The sequence below is a fragment of the Elephantulus edwardii genome, unplaced genomic scaffold, assembly GCF_000299155.1.
Source record: "Elephantulus edwardii isolate Elephantulus edwardi_28Jun2011 unplaced genomic scaffold, EleEdw1.0 scaffold00001, whole genome shotgun sequence".
NCBI classification, from domain to species: domain Eukaryota; kingdom Metazoa; phylum Chordata; class Mammalia; order Macroscelidea; family Macroscelididae; genus Elephantulus; species Elephantulus edwardii.
The window spans coordinates 5,485,410-5,506,799 of record NW_006399751.1 but is presented as its reverse complement, the minus strand read 5'-3'; the positions used below and the strand labels follow the sequence as shown (position 1 = coordinate 5,506,799).

Genomic DNA, 21,390 nt, shown 5'->3' with positions numbered 1-21,390 from the left:
CTACATCCATCATGACGTTGCCTTATTGGTACAGTGGTGAGGACTTTTATCTTCTTACTGTTGAGATGTAGTTTTTAACCTTCTGCAGCAAATGCTTTAAATCCTCCTCACTTACAGCAAGCAAGGTTGTGTTATCTTTGTAATGAAGGTTATTGATGAGTCTTCCGCCAATCCTGATGCCTCATCATTCTCCGTAGAGTCCAGCTTCTTAAATACTTTACTCAGCATACAGATTGAATAGATATGGAGAAAGAATACAAAACTGATGCATACCTTTCTTAATTTTAAACCATGCAGTGTTCCCATTCTTTGTGCCTCTTGGTCCTGGTATAGGTTTTGCACAAGCACAATTAAGTGTTCTGGATTTTTCATCCTTTTAAATGTTAATCATAAGTTGTTATGATCCACACTGTCAAATTCCTTTGCATAGTCAATAAAGAATAAACATTCTTCTGGTATTCTTTGCTGTCAGCCAGGATCCATCTGACATCAACAATGATATCCCTGGTGCCATGGCCTCTTCTATCTCTGGCTTGAAAGTCTGGCAGTTCCCTGTCTATGTACTGTTCTAGACGTTTTGAATGATCTTCAGTATGATTTTGCTTGCATGTGATATTAATGATACCATTTGATAACTTACACATTCTGTTGGATCGCTTTTCTTGAGAATGAGAATACTAATGTGGGGATTACTCAGTTTTGCCATCCAGGCAAACTTAAATGCAACCACAGCAGAGGGGGAAACAGGGATCTCTACACCAAGAAAAGAAGAACCTGAGAGACTCTTTGGTTAAGAGATTCTTATGTGAACCAGAAATAAAGAGCTGTGACACCAGAAAAAGTGTCCCAGATTGAGAGACAGCACAAGACAAGGTGTTGCCAGTGGTGGTGGCAGCAGCAGAGATGGTACCGAACCAGAGAACTATGTGAGGCAGAGCTGTGGCTGGAGAAAGCTCCATGGATGGAGAAAGCTGAGGACCAATAGGAAGAAGGCTGTTCTCTCAGTGTGGATGCCTTTAGGCATTTGTTGGTTTGCTGATCCACTTCTGAAGATTGTCCCCAAACTAAATATGGCAGGGCTTCAAATGAGACAGGGCTTGGGTCATGAAGTCACCCAGAGTAGTCTCGTTCATCAGGTTCCCTTGAACGTAATGGGGACAGGTAAATGACATTTTAAGATCTTACCAATTTCAGGTGATTATCTTGAATTCTTTTTTTTTTTTTATCTTGAATTCTTACTGTTGAAATTCAGGTATTCTTGTTGATATCATTGGCAGGACTGCCCCTGTTTGCTTGCATTGGACAAAAAAACAAAGAGAAAATACCTTTAGGAGATGAAGGTCAGATCTGGCTTCTTAGCCTCAGAAGGAAACTAAGTCAGGCACATGAAGCTATTTAGGGGATTTGGCACAAGGTCTACTGACTCGTGCAAGCCCATATGCTCTGCCATACTCACAACAGAGAATGGGGTCTGGCATGCAACTGCTTTGATGCTCTGGGTTTGCTGTGTGGTTGATCATTTTGGGGCTTGGAGTGGCCAGAGTTCATAGGCTGTAGTCAGCTCATTCCACTTCCTGAAATGAATGGTACAAATAATATCACTTTGAAGAGCAAAGTTAGCAAACACAACCTATACTATGCAGATGATACAGCTTTGCTTGCTGTAGAAGATCAAAGAAAGTGGACAGTTTTCAATATGGATTGCATCTCAACAAGAAGACAAAAATCCTCACCTCTTGGTTGATAAGCAGTATTATGATAGATGAAAAGAAGACTGAAATTGTTGACAATTTCATCTTATTTGAATCCATAAACACTCTTGGCACCAGCAGTCAAGAAATCAAAAGACACACTGTATTGGGAAAGTCTGCTAACAAAGACATCACCAAGTTACTGAGGGTGCCATTTTGAAGACTAAGGTGTGCCTGATTCAGACCAAGGCCTTTTCAATTACTTGCTATGCTTCTGAGAGCTTCTCATGAATAAGGATGACAGAAGAATTGATTCCTTTGTGCTGTGGTGTTGGAGAACACTACAGAATATCCCATGGACTGCCAAAGAACAAGCAGATATGTCCTGGGGAAGGTGCAGCCTGTACCTTCTCAGGTGCTCCTTAGAAGTAAAGATGGTGAAGCTTTGTCTCACACACCTGGGGCATGTTGGTAAAAGAGGGTATTCCTTGGAAAGGCACATCATGCTTGGTATATAGTACAAGGTCAGTGAAAGAGAGGAAGACCCTCAAGAGATGAACTGAGACAGTGACTGCAGCAGTGAACTCAAGTATGTCAGAGATGATGAGAATGGCACGGGATAGTCCGTCCAGGTTTTAGATCTGTTTTTTATAGAGTTGCTATGAGTCATATTTGACTCAGTGGTGCCTCGCAACAACAACCTCCACTGCCACAGTCTGACTCACAGTGACCTGAAGGGACAAAAAAAGAACTGTCTCATAGCGTTTCTGAGGCTGTGTTAATCTTTACAAGAGCTCACTGCTACATCTTTCTCTGCCAGAGCTGTTGGGATCCAACAGATCTTAAAGTCTGCACATCAACGCTTAACCCACTGCGCCCCTTCTCTCTCACTGACGTCAAAGTTAATTAAATCCAAGTTGCAGCGCAGATCACCACCAGTAACCACCGCTGGTGGCGCTGCCAACTCAAAGCTGAGCAGTTCGAATCCACCAGCTGCCTCACCAGACAAAGCAGGACACTCTGATGAGGTCTACTGTCTCTGGAAATCTGAAGGGTCGATTCTGATTCGATAGTACCCACCAAGAACGGAAGAAGCTTATCCTTGGCACAGACGAGGCACTCGGTGACATTTGTAGAACGAACGACCGGAGCAGGAGGCGCTGGGACTCCCGGGCCGCCTCTCGGGGGAGGACGCGCTGGGACTTCTGGGAAGCGTAGTTGGCGAGTCTCTGTGCGCAGGCGCACTTCCGGGCTGCGCGCCGCCGCTGCAGCCATTGTCCATCCCTGGTGCTGCTGAGGCCCCTTTAGGACGCCCCGTGCTGAGCAGACCCCGGGAGGGTTTACCCTGGAGCTGGGGACCGAGAAACTGGCCCCCGCCCCTGGGTGGACCAGAGGTCGCGAAATCCCAGCTTCCCCGGAGGCACTGATCCCGAGTGCGTGGGCCGGGGTGCTGTCTAATACGGTTGGCGGGTGTCCACGGGGCCGCGCCCTCCGTCCTGCCGGGGTGACAAGGGCGTGACCGGGGTCGGGCGGGGTGTGAAGGAGTGTCTGAGGTGCGTCCAGGAGGACGTGATTTCGAGGAGCGGAAGCAACAGACCGGAGCGCAGTTTGTCCATCTCCTTGAGACAAACGCTAAGACTTGAGGCGGGTCAGGGGGCACTAGGCGACTTGGGGGCGGTGGTCGCAGACCGGTGAATAGTCTTCTCCTTTCTCCCCAGTCCCCTCTTCTGAAGCGCTGCCCTCACGAGACAGCGATGACCCCGAGGCCTCCAAAAGCCGCGGTCCAGGTGAGCAGTGTGTTCCTAATCTGGGTTCCTAGAGACTGTTTGGCTGGACCCCTCCCAGCTTCATGAAATCCCCAAATGCCCAAAGCTGGGGGCCAGGTGGGGGGGCAGTAAAGCGTGTGCTGAAGGGGATGAGAGCGGTGTGGTCGCGAGAGGAGTTAAGGTTGTGCTGGGAAGTCACCCAGTTTAGTGCCAAGCCAACTCTTTGAACTGTGTCAGTAAGGAATGATGAAGACGTTGAAAACTGGAGGAAGTTACTGGGAAAGCGGTGACTGAAGGAGAACGGAGCCCTACTTTCAGACTTGGGGGCCAGAGAGAGACTTTAAAGAGCCAAAGAGGCCTGGTTGGGCTTTCATGGGCAGGAAGGTAAAAAAAAACCAAAAAAACAAACAAAAAAAACCCAACAGGTATGACTTGTCCGTAGCTTTTCATGCTCTTTTTTTAGCTCTAACGAAGGTGTGACTATACACCTCCAGAACTCCACTCTCCACTAAAAGTTTGAGGATGATTTATGCACATACATAGTCACTCATTGAGGAGGTGAGGGGTGTGAGATTGTCTATTGGATGTACATAGTATATCAGTGAACATAACAGGTATTTTAATTTACCCCCCTCCATAGAATTAAGAGGGAGCCCTGTAGCCTAGCGGATAGGTAGCTTACTCAAAATCCAAAAGCAAGTAGTTTGAATCCATCAGCTGTTCCTTAGGAGAAAGATGGACACTTTACGCCCATGCAGTTTGCAGCCTTTGAAAACCCATTGAAGGGTCAGCTATGAGTCAGTTCTTAACTGGGCAGCAATGAATTAATTGTTGCATTTGTTAGAATTAAGTGGGAAATGTATATTCTAGTTCTTAGATGTGTGAAACAATCAAACACCATCAGTAAATGTACTGACTAATAATTTCTTTTTAACGATGTTTACAGAAAACGTCACACACATATAATGCCTCACATGTTTTGTTTCATAGAGGTGAACCTTAAGGAGGAAGACAAGTACAACACTAGAGAACTAAACAAAGTGATTTAAGAAGAAGCAGAGCAAATCATCACTTTTTTTTCTCAGTTAAAAACTTTATAGTCACCAAGTTGATTCTGACTCCCGTTTACCCTGTGGGTAGAGTAGAACTGCCCCATAGGGTTTCCAAGTCTGAATTCTTTACAGAGGGAGCTCCAGGGGCGTAGTCTTTGAGGAATTGTGTTGCTAACTCGAAGGTGGTGCCTCAGGTGATTTGAATCCAACAGTGGCTCCTCGGAAGAAAGATGGGCACTCCCCTCCTGTGTGATTTACAGTCTCTGAAAAACCTGCTGGAGAGTCAGCTGTAGTCAGTTCCGACTCTACGACAACGAGAGAGAGAGAGACTCTATACAAAAGAAGACTGCCTCGTATTTCTCCTGTAGAGTGGCTAATGGGTTCACATCACCAAAGAGGCTTCATTTTGGGGTTAGCATCAGAGCATTTGGAATCCCAACTTTACTACTGTTCTGCTATGCTCAGGAAGTTAGCATGATTGACGTCCTATGTATGAGCAGTGATGATCCTTCCCGCAGGAGAGATTGTATTCTTAATGTTGCTGAGCTTGAAGTCCATTCAGTGTGGGTTCCATGGTCTCCCCAAAAACTGAAAATGGATCTGTGTTGTGTGCAGTGAAATTGAGGGAGCATGTTAAATTTTGCATTTAAAGTTGTGTTCTGTAAGCACTCTGCTTTAGTCCTGTTCTGCAATAAAATAACAGTCCTCTTGGGTTACCAAACTCAGACTGTAGGTGATGAGCAGGCATGGGCACTGAAGAGATAAGTAGTTAATGAACAGAGCAAAACCTTAGCCCTTCAAAGGAGATTTCTAAGCAGAATTTTATTTTGTCCGCGATTTTCCTTCTCTTGAGTGTGGCCCTCAGGAAAAGGCAAAAGATGAGTCACAGGACTGCTTGTCCAGGAAGTTCATTTAATGGGGGAAAGAATATAGCACAAGGAAGAGAGGTGTTTAAATGTTGTTTCAGAAACTGTTGGCTACTCTGAATATAAAAAGGGTTTGTGGGAAGGGTTTGGTGAAGATTATTACTATGGATAAGAACTTGATAGGTGATTGCTAAGCAGGCAGCTCTGGTGGCCCAGTGAGTAGAAAGTTGTGCTGTCAACCCAAAGGTGGGCAGTTCAAATCCACCGTCTGCTCCTCTAGAGATAGGTTGCTAAACCTACCTTTGGGACTTTGTCCTTCCAACCTTTGGACTAGTAGCTGCGCATATAAAACCTTTGTTCCACCCGGCAACTCCCATTAGTGAACAAATTCATAAAGATGTATACTCTCATTGAGCTGGATTCTAGAAGAATTCAATAAAGACAAACGCTACAGTATTCTAGAGGGTAATTGTACCTCAAGAAAAAGATTCAAGGTAAATAAGGATGAAGGAGACTGAATGGGGAGAAAGGAAACCTTGATAGGGCTACATTTTTAATTTTTAAATAAATGGTCAGGACAATTCATATAGAACTAAGGCCCTAAGGCTGAGTGTGTGTATCAGTGTTTGTGGAGCAGTGAGCGTGCCATTTTAATGCAGGCTGATGTTTTTGAGCTGGGAAATTGTATGCTGCTTAGTTTTAAAGATTACTGTGAAGGGAGCTCTGGTGGCCTACAGGCAAGAAGCTACGCTGCAATTCCAAAGGTGTGTGGTTCAAATCCACCAGATGCTCCGCTAGAGAAGGAGGAGCAATCTCCTCCTGTGCCAGTCGGATCTGATTTGACGGTACATAACAAGGGGGAAAAAATAGAAAGTTATTGTGAATAATGGATTGCAGGAGCAGGATTGGAAATGGGAGTGTCTTTGGAGAGTCATTTTAATGGATGAGAATCTTCTCGCCTGGGCTTGGCTAGCAAAGACCTGTAGTGGCCCCAGCAGCAGTGGGATGGGAATGGAAATTGTTAATCTTTTCAATATGTTTATAAAATTCTTTTCAATATGTTTATGCTGCATTTTTAGTTAGGAAAATAAAAGGATCTTGAAAAGATTTGAATGAACTAGAACAGAAGGGATTGAGGGAAAGGATGATGAAAGTATTTTTTAACTAGAGAGAAGTACCCGTAGCTCAACCTTTGTGAATCTCGAGTGTCACTGAACTGTTCACTGTTAGTGATTACTCTTATGTTATATGAATTCTACTTCATTTTTTAAAAAGATAAGAGGAAGTTTGACAAGAAGAAAGTTCATATGAAGTTCATGTTTTCTGATGTTCTGCTTTGACGAGGAGGCAATGGGCCCTATCGCTGATCTGGTTTCTGTTGACCCCAGTTCCCAAGAGCTCTAAGGTCACTAGGATGCACATATTCAGTCAAACCTGCCTACCGGAAGGTCACCAGAACCCACATAAGCTGTCCCTAGAACATTAACCTCCTTCATTCAGAACTACCTGTGTATTCTGTATGTATTCCCTCAGTAGACATACATCACTCAGCAGACATGCTCTGTATCAGGCAGTAGTTCTTGAAGGGCCATGCTTAAGAACCAGTCAGAAGTGTTTCCTATGGGGAGAGTGTGCATGTGATTAAAGTTTTCTGTACGAAAATGTCTCGAGTCAGAGCATACAGATGACAGGTGTCCAGGCTGCAGTGAGTGTCCTCTTATAGTTAACTACTCAAAGAGATTTTAAACGATACCTGACAAGGCCCTTCATGAGTAATTTAGAAATGTTACCCAGGTGATTCTAGGCATTCACAACATGTTGGTGTAGAGAATACTCAGCAGGAGAAGATCTCAGTACGCACGAGTTTGAGAAATTGATGAGAGGAAGCTATGTATAATTATGTGATGACCACTGTGGAATAGCAGCATAGACCAAATGCTGAAGGAATAGAATAGAAAGATGGAGGATCTGGGAATAAACCTTAGAAATGAAGGAACTATTGAACTACTAGAAAATAACCAGGAATTTTTCTTACAGGGCTGAGAAAAGAAAGTACGTTGTGGTCAGAGTAGAGTTTGAGCATTATGGTACAAAACAAGACTTTGAATCAGCTCAATAATGTCTGACAAAAGAATATCAGAATAGACCCAAATTTTTAATATTTGGGTAAAGTAGAACAAATGGAGTGGGGAAAATTAGGAGTCTGAAGTGTTAGAATGGAAGATTCGGATAAGATGTAATGAGTCCTTTGAGGAGCCTGAGTGGGTCCTTGGATTATTGCCAGATCTGTAGAGGGTGACACACACTCACAGCATGCTCTTGGCTGCCATCTTTGAATGGTCCACTGTTAACTTCTGACTGTGCGAGTCAGAATATTTGTTTGCTGTGAAATATGTGCACTGTCCTTGTTTCCTAAGGAGATTACGTTTCTAGCAGGGCATCCACTGGTAATTTTTCCATTCCAGTTACTGTCTCAGTTTAACCACATTTTACAAATTCAGATCCTTTCTGATTAAATTTTCTTTGTCATTCCTAGACTATGAAGGAGTGGTTTGAATACACAAAAACAATTAGACATGAAAGGAAATAATATGAATGGAGAATGAATGGCAAAGGTCCATAAGGTAGAAGCAGTGTCCTTTACAGTGATGGCTGAAGGCAAAATTTGAGAGAAAGAATTCTGTAGGCCTAGGGTGGAAAATCTGCTGTCTCCCAACCTAGAACGGTGCTGAAAAAAGAAATATAATACAAGTTACATACTTAGTTTTAAGTTCCTTATTAGGAATTTTTTTAAAGCAGGTTAAAGTTTTATCAAATCACAAATATTAAGTATTTTGGAGCACCTACTCTATGCTTGGCCTGTTCTAGGCTATGGAGATTCAACAATAAAGTAGACAGTATCACTGTTCTCCTGGAGTATATATTCTGGTGTAGTATATAGACTATAAATAAAAATATGTCAAGTTGTGGTCTCTGAAGAACAAAAAAGGCAGAGTGACAAAAGGATATGCTGTTATTATATGTAAAGTTCTTGTTGGTGTGCAGTCGAGTCATAACTTACTCAGAGCTGACCCTCCAGTGGGTTTTCAGAGGCAGTTAAATCAATCACATGGCAGGAGATTGCCCATCCTTTTCCCCGATATCTAAAGTAGTCAAAGAAATTTGCTTTGATGAAATGACATTTGACAAAGCTGAAGAAAGTGAGGGAAACCATGTGTACATCTGCAGGAAGAGGTTTCCTAGTCAAGAGGACAGAGCAAAGGCCATGAGCAGAAGCATATGGACACAGACAACACAGAGATGGACATACCCCCTGAGGCAACAGAAGCAGTTACTATAGAGTGTGCACTCTATCTTAGCCCTTGTTGGCCCTTTTCTGAGGCCAGACCCCAGGAGTCCAAGACTGGCAGGATGCCTGGCCTTTGAGTAGTCTCTGCTGTGTTAGAAGAAGGGCAGAATGAATGAAGGAGAGAGCAGTAGGTGCTGAGGTTTGAAATGAAGTCGGGGAGGCCAGAGGCGAGAAGGGCTGTGTAGGCCTCTGTAGAGACTTTGACCTTGACCCAAAATGAATTGAGACACCACTGGAAGATTTTACCTGAAAGATTTCATCTGACAGGTTTTGAGACCATTGTGATAGTACGTGAAATACAGATTTGGAGGTGCCAGTGAGGATAGGACAGAACTGAGAGACCAGTTAGGAGATGGTGACTTGGGCTAGAGAGGGTAAAAAAAAGGTTTATAAGCTTGATCTAATTTGTGTTAGAGGTTTTTAGTCTCTGATGATGTATATTATTGCTGCTGTTGTATACTGTAAAGTCAGATCCAATTCATAGCTGACCCTCCAGAGGGTTTTCAGAGACCGTAAATCTCGTGGGAAGAAATTGCCCGTTTTTCTCCAGCAGAGCAGCCAGTGGATTCAAACCAGTGCCTTTATTTGTGATGATATATGGCATAGTGGGGAAAGGATTATTGAGAACAAGAATGAAGGAGGAGAAGCCAGCCAAAATAAAAAATGGTGATTGACTTGAAGTAGATGTTTGCTTCTTAGCACACTCTATACCTATAGTGAAATCTGTTTGGGGAAGCAGAATAAAATCAGGAGGACATCTGTTAAATATGGGGAACAGAACCAAGAAATTTGCTGATTACTCATTCAGACACAAACTCAGTTCTGTCAAGTTGAAAGCCACTTGGGGAAATTACTTGTCTTTCTCTTGAGGAGCTGTTAGTAAATTCAGACTGCCAGAGAGGCGCTCACAGAGCACTTTCCCATGGACTACCTCACCATAGCTGCAGATCACTGTCGCTGTTATTAAGCTGAAGGAGTTGTATGTGTAGGGGAGAGGATGAAGAGAGGGTGTTAGTTTTCCCAGTCCAACTTAAAATGTCTACACTGGGGTCCCACCCTTTTGCTTGCAATCCCCATCCCAGGTCCAGCCTCATTCTTTTTCTCTGGATTGATTTCCCATCTTTGTTTCTCCGACCTAAATGGTGGTTGTTATTGTTGTTGGATGTCATAGAGTCAGAACTAACTCATAGCTGATCCTTCTGTGGGTTTTTAGAGGCTATAAATCTTAGGAGAAGAGATTAACCACCTTTCTCCTAAGGAGCAGAGCTGGTGGATTCGAACTGCTTGCCTTTGGTTTGGCAGCACATCTCCTTACTCACTAGGCCACCTCCCTCTCTCCTCTCAGTTTTTCTTCCTCAAAACACTGATAGTGCCTCACTTTCCAATGTGTGGTCTCAAATTGCTCTCTAATAAATGACCTGTTTTAAAATAAACTGAAGTGTACTCAAGGACTGCAGTGTTTCTCCTTTGCATTTTTATTCTGTCATAGTGAATATAGTGAAATGAGCTATTTAGTAGATACCTAGTGTCACCTTACCTGGTGCAGTCAGATTCCTGATTCCCACAGATTTTGACATTTTCCTGCTTCTCTAGTGACATAGCTTCAGTGTGGAGCAAGACTGGTATGGAGGAGCCAGTGTTCTGTATGGAAGTGGTCATGCTCCTCATTTACTAGGGGATAGGGCCATCATCTTTCAAATTCAAATCACGTATGTCTCCTCAGTCAGTAAATCAGTATTTGTTGTGGGTCATGCACTTGATGAGCACAAGTGTTTCAGTTTTAAATATATATAATATCTGCCCTCGTAATGCTTACTTAGATTCTAGCCAGGAATATAAGTATTAAGTGAACCATTAGGTTTATTTGAATGTCTGTGGGTGTGCAAAATGGTTTAAAGCACATTATAGAAGGATTGACCCTTCTATAGGGGATCAGAAGACTTCAGTGAAGACCTGCTAATCTCTCAAGTGTAAAATGGAATTATCTAGAGGAAAGTCTGGCAGAAAGGAGGGAGCGATGATACCCTCAAATAAACGGAAAAGAATTCAGTTCCATGCTAAGCAGAGGGAAAGGGCATGGCATTTCTTCCCTCACCACTGCAGCTAACTCACCTTTGCTGTCTTTTCACACTGTCCTTAACCACACTTCATTATACACTTCCTGAAATAGAAGTCTGTCCAGGACCAAAGGCGCTATTTAAAAAAAGGGCTTTGTCACAGGTGTTTTATGGCTTAACAAAGTCAAATAAGCCAAGGCAAAGATTAGCCCACAGCCATCAGGACTGTTGAGAGGCCTTGAGAACCATAGCCAGCCTAGTCTTAGTGGGGTAAGGGAAGAAGTACAGTTGGAGTAGGGTAAGAAATGGGAAAAGAACTTTGACCTAGCAATTTCAATTGTAGTTCCCCATCCTGGAGAAGGGGAATGCACTTTTATGAAGAATGTTGATTTCAATAATGTTGGTTACAGAAAAATACTGGAAACAATTCCATTTTCAATTGGTCCATTTATTTAGTCTTCAAGCTTTTTTTTTAGCATCTACTCTGCATTGAAATTTTTTTCTAGATGTTGGCATAGAACTGATCAGACAGATAGTCTCTACAGGGAACTTACAGAATTTGGGCAGTGAGAAAAATGAAACATAATATGGAGAATAAATTAGAGAGGTACTAAGACAACCTTTTTGAAGAAAGAAGATTTGCGATGTTACTTAACAGGTTGTCAAGTGTGGTAGAATGGCAGGCACAAAGGCTGGGGACAAGCTTGAGGTACTTAAGGAGAGTACGTATAGTCAGCATGGCTAGAGATTAGTGGTGGGGAAGTTTGGATTTTACTCTTAAGTACAGTGGGTTGCTTTTGGTTGTAAGCAGTGCTTGTCTTGTGATATAACTATGCTGTGAAGTACTAAATGAGACCTGGTGGTATCATGCTGCTGACCTAAAGATTGGTGGTTCAAATCCACCAGTGGCTTCACAGAAGAGAGTATTAGTCACCTTCCATTAATATCTACAGACTTGTAAATCCAGTGGAAGGTTGTCATAAGTGGAACCTACTCGATGATAGTAAGTTTAAATGGGGCTCTGGCTACCAGCAGTTCCTCAGGAAAAGCAGGTAGCAGTCTCCTGTAAAGATTACAGCCTGGGAAGTCCCATGAGGCTATTCTGCTGTGTCCTGTACAATCACTATGAGTCAGAAATAACTGGACAGTTACGGGTTTGAGTTTGGTGAGCATGTTGCTAGGAGAGGCTGTTACTTAGAGCAGGACATTGTGCTTGGAAAGGTGTAGAAACAGTGAAGGAGGATTGACAGAAGTGACTGCAGCAACGGGCTCTAGTGTACCAGAGGTCGTGGGATTGGCACAGGATAGAACAGAGTTTGGATCTGTTGTTCATAGGGTTGCTTGACTCCAGGACACTGAACAACAAGAAACAGCAGCAGTTCAGTGGAATAAGGTGAACTTACATAGCTAGTGTAGAACATTAAAGCTAAGTGTTTGAAGAAAAAAAAATTGAGAAACAAGGTGTATGATACTTTACTAAATGAATGTATAGGTGTGTAAAACTTGAAAAAGGTACTCTATATATGCCAAACTATTAACAGTGATTCTTTCTGGAGATGCGAATCAAGAAGGTATCCATATTCACTCCAACTCATTTGGATTTTGTGCAATCCCCCATTAAAAAAAAACCCCAAGGGGAGCTCTGGTGGCCTAGTGGTAAGGAGCTGCAACTACAATCCCAGAGGCGCACAGTTCAAATCCACCAGATGATCTGCCGGGGAAGGAGGGACAATCTCCTCCTGTACCAGTCAGATCTGATTTGACGGTACACTCACACAAAAATAATAAAATAAAATTAAAAAAAAAACCAACAACCCAAAAACTTCACAAAGGAAGTGAATGGACAGAGAGATTTATGTAGACTCTTAGCTCTGCAAAAAGGAAAAGAAGAGGCAAGTTCTGGTGGCTTAGAGGCAGGAAGCTGCACTGCAGTCCCAGAGGCGAGCGGTTCAAATCCACCAGATGCTCTACTAGAGGAGGGACAATCTCCTCCTGTACCAGTCAGATCCGATTTGACCGTATACAAACAAAAAATAATAAAAAAGAAAAAAAAGAAGGAAAGAAGATTGTTAAGTGGGACGTAGGTTAATAAGCCAGATTGCCGGTGTTAACTGCTTATATAGAACTGTAAAATTATAATTAAACAGCTGGTATTTGTAGCCCAGTCCTGTCGACTCAAAATGCCAAATGTGTACTCAATGCTTGTATATGATAATCAGCTTCTCAGGTATGTTCCAAGTGTTGTTATGGAAATGCTTGTGGGCTTGATCTCCTGTTGAGCAGGAATGTGATTCTACAGGAATCAGTGACATTCAGAGATGTGGCTGTGAACTTCACCAAGGAAGAGTGGCACCACGTGGACCCTGCTCAAAGGACCTTGTACAGGGATGTGATGCTGGAGAACTATAATCACCTGGTTTCTCTTGGTAAGAATGTGTCCCCTCCCTGCCTTGCCTGTTATGGGTCTTTCATAGTTGCTATGATTGTGGTGCTCAGTAGCGTAGGTAATAGTATTCAGGGACCAGAATTTGTTCATCTCTGCCTTTAAGGTTAAAGGTTTTAATTTTGTAGAACTGGAAATAGTCCATTTGCTTGCATAGTTTCCTAAGTTGCACCTTTTTTTTTCCCCTTCAGAGTTCCTGCAGATCAAGGACTAGTACTGACTTGTAGGAGGGTTCTTTGTCCACTTGCCCAAACAAGCTAAGCTTATATGTTTACCCATGAGCAGGATATCAAGTTTCCAAGCCAGAAGTGATCTTCAAATTGGAGCAGGGAGAAGAGCCATGGATATCAGAGGGAGAAAACCAAAGACCTTTCTGTTCAGGTAAATAAGTGAGAAGCAAGCATGTAGGAATCAGTGCAAATGATGGGACAACACAGGGAGGGGGACTCACACCATTGAATTGCTGGCTTGAGAGCTCTGAAACCTACAGAGGGAGCTAAAGCTGTTTGCTGTGAGGAATGGTGGTTGATACCTTCATAAGTCTCCTACCACAAGGTATTCGTGCTTTTAATGGGACTTACAGAAAAGGGTACTCTGTAGTACTTTGTAGAAACAACTACTTATCCTGCCTTCTGAATACCATCTGTCTACCCTATCAGCCTCTCTTTATTTTGAGATTCCTTTCTTATTCAGATATTAATTGGTCTCCCCTCCTACCCATGCTTCAGACTTGTAAGAGAGCACCTATGGCCTTCACTGTTACTCCATTTTATAATCCATCTTCAGACATCTTTCCTTAAATGGCTAAAACGTCTGTCAGGGAGCTAGCCAATGTTTCTTCTTCCATCCCATCTTTGTGCTCATTTGATTCATTGTCTCTCTCCATGATCCCTGGGATAGTATCCTTACTTTATCTCCTCAATTACTTAAAGCTTCTTGGAGGTTAGGTCTTTGGTTTATCTTGTCTTTTTTCTTAAAGGAATTTGTCTTAAGGGATATCCAGCCATCTCCCCTTTCTCGCTGCATTATATCCCTGTAAAAGTACTTCTAGTCTGCTGGTTTTAGCTCTTTATCCTGTACTGTAGACTCAGAAATCTTTCTTAATTGTACTCTGGTTCCACTTTTTTTTCTTACAAGTTGTCTTTACGTGGAAGTCACATTGAGCTCATATTGAATATATGAAAACAAAAATTCATTCTCTCTCATACTTTGCCTGCTCTCTGGCTCATTAACTGTTAAAGACCCCCTGAGTTTCTAAGTCCTTAGGCCAGATTCCATATCAGTTAGTCTTCCTTTTCTTTCAGCCTTTTCTTCTGATGGAGTCTCCAGGTTTTTTTTTTCTCCCTTGAGAAATAGCTTGGATTTTTTCAACCTTTCAACTTTCATTGGTAACATCCTAAATTAAATTTAAATACCATACTTCTCAGTCAGAATTGCTCATTCTAACTTTTCTTTTTATAATCTACTTTGGATTTTTCTTTCTCCCCCTTTTGATAACACCTTTATTGAAATACAGTTTTAATCATTCCACAAAGAAACCCCAGACTCATTAGCAGTTACTCCATAGCCCCTGGCAACCCTTAATATACTTTAAAAATCCCAAACTCTGTGTATTGCCTTTTCTAGGCATTTTATATAATTAGAATCACACATTTGGTGCCTGGCTTATTTCACCCATCATTTCAAGGTTCATCTATGATAAAGAGTTTATCAGTACTTCATTCCTTTTCTTAATGGAGGAATAATACTCCATTATATAACTGCCACATTTTGTTTGTATTCATCATTTGATAGATCATGTTGGATTATAACGCTTCATCTTCAAAAACCACTGAACCTCTGATAAAACTTTGTTCCCTCTACCTCATTATGGGAAATAGATTTAAAAGTCCTCTGTCATCGTGTGAGCACTGGTGCTGTAGTTCATAGTGTGTTGTGCTACTCACCAAAAGGCCATGTTTCTCTGGTGATGCAGATCCACCAGCTGTTCCATGGGAGATAGGCAGGTAGTCTCCTCCCATTAAACTTTACAACTTCAGAAATGCAGCGGAGGATTGCAGTGAGTCAGAATTGACTTTGTGGCAAGAGGTTTGGGGTTTTTTTTGTTATACCCTCCAGCATTTTTTTTTTTAATTCCTGCTAAAACAAGTTTTAGAGGGCTCTGGTGGCCTAGTGTTAAGAAGCTGCTCTGCAATGCCAAAGGTACACAGTTCAAATTCACCAACTGCTCCTTGGGAGAAAAATAGGCTGTCCCCTCCCATGTGATTTACTACCTCTGAAAATCACTGGAAGGTCAGCTGTGAGTCAGTTCCAACTCAGCACAGAACAGAACTACAAAACAAGTTTTAATTTGATGTTCTTCATTAAGTAGCATACACTTTACTGATTATGTAATGCTATATGTCTACTCAAAACCATCTATTCTAAGAGTTAAGGTATATTATATATGCACATAACACACTTGTGGTCAAAAATCACCCATACCATTCATATCTCTATTGTACATACTCAAGATTTCATAATAAACTATTGAGTGGGTTTAGTTTTTTGGTTGTTGAAAATGAAATCTTATTTCTATTCTTAAAATTCAAGCTCCCAAAGGAAAAGTCTTACCTTATCATAAAAGTCTATCTTTTATCCGTGTTGCATAAGGCAGTCAGATTTTGCTTGACTAGCTATTATGACATTAGACTGAGAACCTTTCATTCATGTATTCTGTCAGGCATTTCTTGAATTTCCTGTTGAGAAAGATTTAGGAGAGGGGAGAAAAATAGCCAAAGCATTCCTTGTCCTCTGTATTTTAGAATGAAATCTAGATCCAGAGTAAAGAATTTTGGAATTTGTGATCACTTAGGTTTTTCTTTCTCAACATTTTGGGTGGTATTTTATAATTAGATTGTTTAATTATAGGTTCTATAATTTAAATAAGATAACTTGCATTCACCATTTGTCAACACACCTTTTTAATGCATTTCCAACTAAATTGCAGAGGATTATAATTTATTCCTAAATACTTCAGTATACATTATTATTATTAATGAAAGTCCAGTATTTTTTTTATGGTTCTTTTTTCTCTTTTAAAGAAAAGTTACAGGGAGCTCTGGTGGCCTAGTGGCAAGAAGCTGCACTGCAATCCCAGAGGTACACAGTTTGAATCCACCAGATGCTCTTCTGGAAAAGGAGGGACAATCTCCTCCTGTACCAGTCAGATCTGATTTGATGGTGTACACACACACACACACACACACACACACACTTAGAAAAAAAAGAAAAGTTACATATATTAATGAAATATGTGTATCATCTAGTTGTTTTGATAAATGCATTTTTTCATCTAATCCAAAACCCTATTGAAATAAAATAATTTCATTGTTCCTGAGAGTTTCTACCTTTAGCGTTGTTAAATTTTATTTTTAGTGTATATACCATCAAAATGTATCTGACTGGTACAGGAGGAAATTGCCCCTCCTTCTCCAGCAGAACATCTGGTGGATTCGAGCCATGTACCTCTGGGATTGCACCTTTTCTAGGTTTTTAAGGTTGCCAATTTTAGAACTTTGAATGAATTCTCTACTACCAGTATTCTAAGAGGAACAGGTTTATAATTCAGTTTTCATTAGATTGACATAAATCATTTTCTGGTCAGGAGAAGTGAGTACAAATACTAGAAAATATCACTTGAGGCCAGGAATAAATAACAGGAACAACAGAGTGAAAGTACTGTGTGAAGTTGTGACCTTTTCTAACTGAAAGCACTAAGGTGTTAGAGACTGGTGATGTGAATGGGTTTAAGAAGGGTTACATGAAGGCTCAGTCCAGGAACTGCAGCAGAGCTGGGCGTCTGAGGACACTCCTGCAGAGGCCAGCCCTCTCTCCTCACAGTAGTCCTGGGCAGAAACCCAGGCTCACCTAGGAGGGGATGACTCCTTTGTGGAAGAAAGTTGCCTTTTGTGGAATGTTCCAAACCAGCACACCGTACTTGGCTGCATTTTTTACTCTTCAGGGTACATGCTTTAAAATTAACCTGCAGCAAGTATTGCAAGTCTGGAGATTTTTGTGTATCTCTTTACATCCAGAGATCCGTAACACATACCTTCCCTACTGTGAAGTAATGAATGATTTGCTCTTGCTCTTGAGGAAGAAAAAAAAGATAAGTGAGTAAAATGTAGAACCAGAATTCATGCAGGCTTAAACCATATTGCAGGTGTAAGGGCAAAGTTAATCTGCCTCCTAAATACTGCTTCTCTTACCTTGTGATGTAGATCTCTCAGTGTGTAGGTATTCCAAAGCATCCTCTCATAGATTACTTAGATTACTGGCTACATACTTTCTTTGCAGGATTTTGAAGACCAGGAACTTTAAAGAAATTAGGAAATAAAATTAGATTTTGTAGTGATGTATAAAATGGACATTAAATGTGAAGAGTAGAGAGAATCCTGCAAGTCAGACTCAGCTCCTATACCATTTGTGTCTATACTTGACACTGTCAAAATCATGTGTTCCCTTATTTTCTAACCAGCCCTTAAAAATGGGTTTTTCTTGTTTTCTGTACTTTCCCATATACCCTGGATCTGCACTCTTGACTATCACTCTTCCCTTTCCATGTTTTTTACCTTGGGTCTTCTTCACAGGCTGTAGGACTACTTTCTAAACCAAGACATGTATCATTTATATAATCTTTTTCATTAACTTTTTCCTGCTGTATTTGTTTGTTTGAAATGGTGGGAATAGGAACTTTTGCACTTTGATTTCTTTCAGACTGGGAGGCCAGGCCTGAGGCGAAGTCTTCATATCTGCAGCAGGCCATCACTGAAGTCTCCAGTGGCACAGATGATCCATATGCCACACTAGAAGACGTCTGGAATGTTAGGAGCCAGATAGAAAGCTGGAAGATTCATATGGGGCCAGAAGCATATATCCAGAGGAAAATAATCACACCAGAGCAAAGTTTTGAACAGAATAAATGTGTAAACTCTGTATTGAGCACAGACCTGGTTAACCAACTGAACATTTCTTCAGGAATAAGACCTAGTGAATGTAATACTCTTGGAAGCAACTTGGAACATAATTCAGACTTACTTAATCAGAATAATATCCTTATGAAGAAGAAACCCTATAAATGTAATAAATGCAGAAAAGCCTTTATTCATAGATCATCACTTACTAAACATGAGAAAACCCATAAAGGAGAAGCTGCTTTCCCCAATGGTACAGATCAAGGAATCTATCCTGGGAAAAAACACCATGAATGTAGTGACTGTGGGAAAACCTTTCTCTGGAAGACACAGCTTACTGAGCACCAGAGAATTCACACTGGGGAGAAACCATTTGAATGTAATGTATGTGGAAAGGCCTTCAGGCATAGCTCATCCCTCGGTCAACATGAGAATGCTCATACTGGAGAGAAACCCTACCGGTGTAGTCTCTGTGGAAAAGCCTTCCAGCGCAGCTCCTCCCTTGTTCAACACCAGAGAATCCACACTGGAGAGAAACCTTATCGATGTAATTTGTGTGGGAGGTCCTTTAGGCATGGCACATCTCTCACACAGCATGAAGTTACCCATAGTGGAGAGAAACCTTTCCAGTGTAAGGAATGTGGGAAAGCCTTTAGTCGCTGTTCTTCCCTTGTCCAGCATGAGAGGACTCACACTGGAGAGAAACCTTTTGAATGTAGTATATGTGGGAGGGCCTTTGGTCAAAGCCCATCGCTGTATAAACATATGAGGATTCATAAGAGAGGCAAACCTTACCAAAGCAATGACTACAACATAGATTTCAAGCTCAGCTCACCTCTTACTCCAGATGAAAGCACTCTCAATGACGTGAAACCATATCATTGTAATGACTGTGGGGAAGATTTCAGTCGCATCACAGACTTTACTGACCATCAAAGAATCCATACTGGAGAGAAATCTTATGGTTGTGACCAGGCCTTTAATCAGCCACCTAGTTCTCATCCAGGAGAGAAACCCTATCATTGCAATGTTTGTGGGAAAGCTTTCAAAAGGAGTACAAGTTTCATAGAACATCACAGAATCCATACTGGAGAAAAACCCTATGAATGTAACGAGTGTGGAGAAGCCTTTAGTCGACGCTCTTCACTTACTCAGCATGAGAGAACCCACACAGGAGAGAAACCGTATGAATGTATTGACTGTGGGAAAGCCTTTAGTCAAAGTTCATCCCTTATTCAGCATGAAAGAACTCATACTGGAGAAAAACCCTATGAATGTAATGAATGTGGGCGAGCTTTCCGAAAGAAAACCAACCTGCATGACCATCAGAGAATTCATACTGGTGAAAAGCCCTATGAATGTACTGAATGTGGGAAAAACTTCAGTCGAAGCTCAGCTCTTACTAAACACCAGAGAATTCATGCTAGAAATAAACTCCAAGAAATTTGAAATTAAGCAATGTTTAGAAACCTTTAGCTAAAATATTACCCTTATAAGTATGATAGCATTCTTACTGAAAAGAAAAACGTGAGAATGTAATTATGTGTATATTTCTATGTTGTTAGTGAAGAAAATTCTGTGCCAGTAGACAATGTTTGTTTGATTTTTAATAAAAGCCACTTTCTCAGATCTGATTTACAGACTTTTGTGGAAAAAAAATATACAACCAGTTGGAGTTAATAGGCTTATATAATGGGCATCTTAAAACTTTTGAATATATTTATGCCGGAGGTACCAAGCTCTTGATAACTTGACTTGTAACCCTCACTGTTTACAGCCTTTAAAAAAAAAATACAATTCCCTGCAGCAATGACCAAAACTCACTCACAAACCGTCTGACAGCTGCATCCAGCAGCAGATCTTTGACAGAGTTTAACTTGGGAACCAATTTCACCTTCAGGAGTTCTCCATCTAAGGATCAACTAGTGCATCCACTTTCTTGTACAGATGAAGAAACTGAAAACCAAAGATACGAAGTGATTTGCACAGTGTGATACAGCTTTTAATAGCAAAGCATGGTGGAAAAGGGAGCTTTCCTGGACCTTTGACCCCCATGGCTTTGCCATTGGTAAGGTGGTTTTGACATTCTAAAGACTCTAAAAGAAATTTTAAAATAAATCAGATGCACATTTAATGAGTAAAGGCAGCAAAATTTATGCAAATTATTTAAGGAACCTTGCTGGAAGCTTCTAAACCCAGATGTTTCAGAGATTATAGATGGTTCAACTACTGGTGGCTCCTTTTATTTGTTCCAGCTATCATAATTATGTATACTTTGTCAATTTCATAAAAAATGTCGGTTTATTTATGAACTTGTGTACTCTTTGTGTTTTTCATTACTCCTGTGAAAAAGTACTGCCTAAACTTTTGGTGTTAGATCATTGGGAAAACAAAAGAGGAGAGAAATTTTTCCTATATTTTATTATGGAAATTAATTAAGTACCAACTCACGGCCATAAATGTTATCTTTGACTAAGTTGGAGTGATAAAGGACATTGGTTCAGTCTGTGCAAAGGAAGTATTTCATCCTAATAAAAATCAATTTGTTAAAATATTTTTTAAAAATTTTAACAAAAGCTTTTTCATCAGGAAAGGATGTGCTATACTTTACTGTTCCACTCTAATCGGTAATGACCCCATACATATCCCATTAGTGATCCCAAAGGGATATCCAGGACCTTTGATGCTGCATTGACATGAACAGAGCAGACTGATTTATAAGCCACTATAGACATGGATCTTTTTTATTTCCTCATTTTTTTGACATGTATTTCTTTTACTGTAGCGTTCCTCTCCTTGAAATAAACACATTTTCCTGATGCTGATGATAAATTGTGAGGAGGGATGTCCTGGGTGGTATTGATGTGAACCGTTTCTGCTGGCTTCTTTCCGTTCCACACAAGCAAATCCTTGACACTTCTTTCATCTTGGATAATATGAATCAGATCTCAAACATTCTTTGTCATACTTGGCAGAGAAGATGTGCATGGGAGCTGAAATATATCTAGCCCAGTGAGTCTGCTACCTTGAAGCTTGTCGAATTTGCCCTTCCAAGATGTTAACCATTCAGAAAACCATGTTTATGATGTCCTTCAGTTAGTGTCCACATGATGCCAAGTTCATATTTTTTGTTATCTGATAATGTAATTTGACCATGGGTATTCTACTGCGACCATCCTCCACTAATTGAAAAGGATATATAATTAGGAAC

At 41.1% G+C, this 21,390-nt stretch overlaps 1 protein-coding gene across 1 annotated transcript; it reads left to right on the top strand.

Moving 5' to 3' along the window:
• The first annotated feature begins 3,445 nt into the window (after positions 1 to 3,445).
• Positions 3,446 to 19,628, top strand: ZFP90 (ZFP90 zinc finger protein). Its single transcript, XM_006878884.1, has 5 exons — positions 3,446 to 3,478; positions 13,081 to 13,207; positions 13,507 to 13,605; positions 18,439 to 18,897; positions 19,186 to 19,628. Exons 1-5 carry the CDS (start codon positions 3,446 to 3,448, stop codon positions 19,626 to 19,628), a joined length of 1,161 nt encoding a protein of 386 aa, XP_006878946.1.
• Positions 19,629 to 21,390: the final 1,762 nt, after the last annotated feature.